Genomic DNA, 6,000 nt, shown 5'->3' with positions numbered 1-6,000 from the left:
GAGCAGTACCGGTTCTTGCCTTTGCCCTCCCCCCGTCCATTCTCAGACCCCGCCCCCTCCTGGGCCAGGACCCTCTCCCTTCTCAGACCCGGCCCCGCCCCTCGCCTAGGGCCCCGCCCTTCTGCAGAGCAGGCCCCGCCCCACCCCCCGCGATTTGGTCTCCCGAGCCGGCGCGCGCGGTTCCCGTCACTAGCACGCGCGGTGGCGGCGGCGGGAAGATGGCGGAGTCCGGCGGTAGCGGTGGCGCTGGTGGCGGCGGCTTCGGCGCCGGTCCGGGCCCCGAGCGCCCGAGCAGGTGAGACCCAGCCCGCAGGGTGGATCTGCACCTGCCTCAGGGCAAGAGTGGCCTGTGAGGAGTCCTGGGGGTCCTGAGGGGTTCGGGATGGCTTGAACCAGCTCGAGGATCTTTACGGGGGTTGCGGGCTTTAGGTGGCCATGGAGTACTGGGGGGACTGAGGGCTATTCATGGGGCATTTGATGGCGGCTTGGGGGCCCCGGGACCTCCAGGCGTCTGCATGTGTCCTTAGGGGCCAGAGAGGGCTTTGAGGGACATGGAGATCTGAAGGGAATCCCAGGGGTTCCTGATTGTGATATGGCCATGAGTACCTGAGGATGCCAAGAGGTCTGGGAGGCAGGGAGGTCCTGAGTAGGGGCCGTAGGCAATCTTGCAGTTGTTGAGGCAGTCCTGGGGACTCTGAAGAGGGGACTGGGGGAGCTTGGAGGGCTGAGGCCCAGGGCTTCCTGGAGGGTGCTGAAGGACCCTGAGGTTTCTAAGGGTGGTCCTGAGAATGTGCTGAGGGGATTTGGGGGGTGTGAGGACTGTGGAAGGTTGGGAGTAGGAGGCTCAAATGAACCTGAGGGCCTGAAAGAGACCCAAGGGACCTGGGAGAATCTGAAAGTGGAAGCTGGTGGTCCCAGTGAGTTCTGATGGTCAGGGAGGGGTCTGGGGATTCTGGAGATCCTAAGGGGCTTTAGTGGGTCTTGGGAAGCCTGAGGATGCTTTAAAAGGCTGAAGGTTAAAAAAAAATACATGAGGAGGGTCCATCTTGGGGCTCCTCCCTCTAATCCTCTTGGGGTGTAAATTCCCACTCCCTAGGGCAAAGAACTTGAAGCAAGATCTTGCCCTCAGATCACGGTGGAAGAATTCACCCCTTTTGGTCTGAGAGAGGCCCCCTTTATCTTTGGCCAAGTCCTAAGAATGGTTGTTTGAACCCCAGCATTGGTGTAGCAATTGAAGGTGTTTAAATGCATTGTTCTGGGTTCTCAGAGGGAAAGAACACCTGTGTTACAATGCAAGACCTTCCTCTGTCTTCCCATTGCCCAAGGCCAGCATGGTCTAGATCTCTTCATCCAGGCCCACCAGGACAGCCTGCTACCATTGGCTGGCAGAGCAAGTAATTTGGTCTTTTTCTCATTTGTGAGCTTATGAGAGCAAATAATTTCAGCCAACGTGATAAACGATAAAGTGGTCAATACTGGTGTGTTAGAGTCAGTCCTCTGACCTGGGGTCCTTGAGTTCCGCTTTAGAGGCCTGTAGTGGGGAGCAGGGAGAATTCAGTAGATTTGGGAAGACATTCCGGGGGGTCGAATGGATAGGACTTGGTGACCAGCAGGAGGTGGCATGTAATGGACCGATAAGAGGTAACATTGAGCCCTAGTCCCTGCTTTGGGCCCTGCGTAGGGATAACCTGGGGCAAGAGCAAGGTATAATTAGTTGCATGCTGTACAATTCACTCATTTTACCTGAACAGCTCTTTGAGTTTTAATAAATTTGTAGAATTATGTACCCATTAACACAATCCAAGTTTTCAGAACGTGTCCATCACCACAATTAATTCCTTCAAGCCTCTTGCAGTCAATCCTTCTCCCAACTCTGGCCCCAGGTACACTCTGATCTGCTGTCACTCTCTGTAGTTTTGTCTTTTTAGAAATTTTATATCAATGGAATCATGTAACATGTGACTTCTTGTGTCTGGCTTCTGTCCCCTAGCAGAATATTTTTGAAGTTTCATATGTGTTGTCACAAGTATCAGAAATTCATCCTTTTTCACTGCTTCCTAGTATTCCATTGTATTGATGGACATAAATTGTTCATTTACTGGCTGATGAACATTTGAGTGGTTTCTATTTTGACAATTGCAAATAAAGTTGTGGTGAACATCTGGGTATGCATCTTTGTGTGGACATATACATTCTTTTTTAAATTTTCTTAAAAATATTTATTTTTATTTATTTGACTATGCTGGGTCTTAGTTGCAGCATATGGGATATTTTAGCTGTGACATGTGGGATATAGTTCCCTGACCAGGGATGGAAGCCAGGCTCCTTGCCTTGAGTGGAGTCTTAGCCCGTGGACCACCAGGAAAGTCCCTGTGTGGACATACATTTTCATCCTCTAGGAGTGGAATGTCTGGGTCTTATGGTAGGTACAGGTTTAAGTATTTTTTCTTGTTTTTTTCAAGGTAAAATGGGTCTTTTATTTATTTGTTCTTAAACTTATAAACCAACCAGTCAGACTAGGACTATTATTATCATGGTGTGGCAAAATACAAAACATCTTTCCACAAATACTAGAGTGATGAACAAATAGGAGTTGTAGTAAAACAGAGGAAAAGCAGCAAAGGAAATCAATGAAGCCCATTGTGGTGTAGCCCTTCACCTTAACAATTGAGGTTCTTAACAAGCAGGGCCTTCATATCCCAGGAAAATGTAAAAAATAGTTCATCATGTCTTTGTACTTTTCTTTCCTATTTTTGAGATTAGATAAAAAAATATGGAATGCTTCACAAATTTGAGTGTTGTCTTTGTTCAGGGGCCATGTTAATTTCAATACTGTTCTAATTTTAGTACACGTGTTACCAAAGCAAGCTCTTGTAGGTTTAATCTAAGGAACTGCCAAGGTGTTTTCCAGAGTGGCTGCACCCTAACTCTGTTCCTTCCAGCAATGTGCAAGAGTCCCAGTTGCTCCCCAACACCTGATGTAGCCAGTCTTTAATTATAGCCATTCTAAGTGTATGTTGGTATCTAATTTTGGATTTTATTTGCATACCCTTATTAACTCATGATGTTGCATACCCTTATTAACTCATGATCTCAGTGGCCACTCAGGTCTTTGGTAAAGTGTCTTTTCCAATCTTTTGTTCATTTTTTACTTGGCTTGTCTTCTTGACTTGACTTCTTTTCATGTTCTGGAAACAAGTCCTTTATCAGATATACTATTTGCAACTATTGTCTCCCAGCCTGTAGCTTGTCTTTTTGTTTTTTAATGGTATCTCTCATGGGGCAAAAGTTTATTATCTTGAGGAGGTCTCCTTTATTTCATTCTTCATTATGGATCTTGTTTCTAGTTTCATATCTAAGATATTTTTTCTAAACGGAGGCATTTTCTTTCTTTCTTTCTTTCTTTTTTTTAAATATTTATTTGTTTGGCTGCACTGGGTCACAGTTGCAGCACGTGGAATCATCGAGCTTTCGTTGTGGCCACAGGATCTTTTGGTCAAACCGGGCCTCCTGCATGGGAGTGAGTGTCATAGCCCCTGGACCACCAGGGAAGTCCTAGAGGCATTTTCTTTTTTAAAACATTTATTTATTTAATTTTGGATGTGAAGGAACCTTCTGGCTTAGTTGCTCTGTGGCAGGTGGGATCTTAGTTCCCTGCCCAGGGACTGAACCCACACCCCCTGCGTTGGAAGGCAGAGTCTTAGCCCCTGGACCACCAGGGAAGTCCCCTGGAGGCATTTTATTAAAAGATATTTCCCTCATCTCTGAGATGTTCATTTGCCTCCTACCCTCCATCCCAATGAAAAGTCTGTTGTCTTGAGCAGCTGATGTGGGGAGGGTCTCATCCCTTAGATGCTCGTGTGGGAGAAGGGTGAGAATCCCTCATATGGTGAGATGGAGCATACAGAAAGGAGATCAGAATTGGAGAGAGATTGTAGCACTCAAGATTCTCCCAAGGATCCTTCTGAGATGTAGAGGCCCTTGTAGGTTGGTCATTTCTTCATTTCTTCATTTATTCCAAACCAACCATACCAGTACATGACCTGCCTATACCTCATTCGTCTTTATCCTTCCATTCTAAGATTGTGGCCTCTTAGAGGCACCTGCCTGACGCCCTGAGCTCAGCTAGCCCCAGGAACACTTTTTCTGGTCACCTTGTTGTGTTGGCTTTTTGGGGTAAAATTTATGTAACATAAAACTCACCAGTTTAAAGTGTACGATTCAGTGGTATCCAGCATATTCACGGTGTTGTGCAAACATCACCTCTGTCTAGTTCCAGAACATCTCCATCAGCCGAAAAGGACAGCTTTTCCCCATTAGCAGTCACCCCTTCCCCCCTCCCCCAGCCCCTGATGCCTACTCATCTACTTTCTGTCTCTATAAAGTTCCCTGTTTTATAAATAGAACAATACCAAATGTGACCTTCAGGGTCTTTGACTCCACAGAATGTTTTCACAGTTCATTCACAAGGTCATATGTATAAGTCCTTCATTTCTTTTTATGGCTGCATAGCATTCCATTGTGTGGACATGCCACATTTTGTTTATCCAGTTACCAGCTGAAGGACGTTTAGGTTGGTCCCACCTTTCGGCTGGTTTGGATAATGATAATGCTGCTGCGCACAGGCACGCACAGGTCTCTGTCTGAGCACCTGTGTCCCCTTCTGTGCGGGCATGTCCCGGGAGCGGGGATTGCTGAGGGCGTGTCCCGGGGAGCAGGATCGCTGAGGGCGTGTCCGGGAGCGGGGATCGCTGGGGGCGTGTCCCGGTAGCGGATCGCTGAGGGCGTGTCCTGGGAGTGGAATTGCTGGGTCCTCTGGCTGCTGTGTGTCCTGGAACGCGCACTCACCGCCTGACACTGCTTGGTGTGCTAGTGGAGACGCCCTGAGGGTGGAGAACATGGCTGTCTCGTGCACTCTTGGTCTTGTATGCCTGGAGCATGGGCAGCCCAGAGGAAGGGAATGTTCAAAAAATATGGTTGGGAGGGAGGGATGGGGAGGGAGGAATGGATGAATGAATGGAGTGTGCAAAAGCTCTCTAGGGCTTGCAGTCTGGCCGGTTGGAAGTCCCTTCTAGGTGGTCACGTCCGTCCCTTGTCTTCTTGGGGAGACTTGTGGGGCTGCCAAGGACTCGGGGGAGGCTGGCCCTGTCTGTGAGGATGGTTGGTTTCCCAACCTTCCAGGTGGTGCCTGCATCTGCCGTGTTGTCCCATGAAGGGTTTTGTCATTTGGCCAGGGGTGGGGGCGGTTCCTGTCTTTCCCTTAGCGCTTCCAACAGTCCCACAACTCGGAGAACTGTCCTCAGGAGTGATGGTGTTTCCCCCCCCACCCAGCAACACCCCCAGCATTACATAACTTGTTTGTTCCAAGTTCACTTTTCTGCAACCAGTGGGGAGGAAAAAGAAAGAGAAAAGCTTATTCTCTTTCCTTCCTATCTCGAGGGATCAACAAAAGACCCATTGCCTAGTAGAGATGGTTGTTAGTGCCCAAGCTGAAACTCCAAGATGGACAAAGCGTGGCTGCCTTAGCTGGGGGCTTGCTGAGGGGAGGTGGGATCCTGGCTTTAAGGCTCTGTCACACCAAAGATCCTTGTTCTGTAGCAGCCCGCCTCCCAGCTCCACCTCAGGCCCATGACAGGGGTCTAGACCCCTAGCGAGAAAGGAGGTTTGTGGGGTATTGCGAGAAGGAGGGGGAACTCTCCTGGGAGTTGAACCTCTGCAAGTAAAATTCCATTGCTGTGAGGTACCCGGTCGGTTCGTTCAGGAGGAGCCTTCTCGCCACAGAGGCTCTTCAGATGCTGGGCCTTTGGCATTCCTCTTTCCTCAGCCCATCTTTCCTACAGGTGTCTGGATGGGGCCCAGTCTCACTGATGCACACCGTTTCTGGGGGACGAGGCAGAAGTGTCTGGTTGAGGGCTGCTCCAGCCACAGGTGTTTCCCTGGGAAGTCATACCTTGGATACCGCGTGAGTGGGTTTGGCACAGTTCAACCGCGGCTTCTGCT

At 49.1% G+C, this 6,000-nt stretch overlaps 1 protein-coding gene and 1 pseudogene across 2 annotated transcripts in view; one reads left to right on the top strand and one right to left on the bottom strand.

Moving 5' to 3' along the window:
- Window positions 1-202: 202 nt before the first annotated feature.
- KLHL26 (kelch like family member 26) overlaps window positions 203-6,000 on the top strand; it is a 28,323-nt gene continuing 22,525 nt past the window's right edge. The window contains exon 1 of one of the 2 annotated variants that reach the window (XM_061149791.1): window positions 203-295. In XM_061149791.1, coding sequence (XP_061005774.1) covers window positions 219-295 — 77 coding nt within the window. In that variant the 5' untranslated portion in view covers window positions 203-218. The remainder of the gene's footprint in view (window positions 296-6,000) is intronic. The other variant, XM_061149792.1, reaches the window with a different exon arrangement.
- LOC133063003 (U6 spliceosomal RNA) lies at window positions 2,768-2,867 on the bottom strand (annotated as a pseudogene).

This window comes from Dama dama, chromosome 9 (assembly GCF_033118175.1).
Source record: "Dama dama isolate Ldn47 chromosome 9, ASM3311817v1, whole genome shotgun sequence".
Classification (NCBI taxonomy): domain Eukaryota; kingdom Metazoa; phylum Chordata; class Mammalia; order Artiodactyla; family Cervidae; genus Dama; species Dama dama.
Note: the sequence above shows the minus strand (reverse complement) of the source record. Positions and strands in the feature narration are given on the sequence as shown.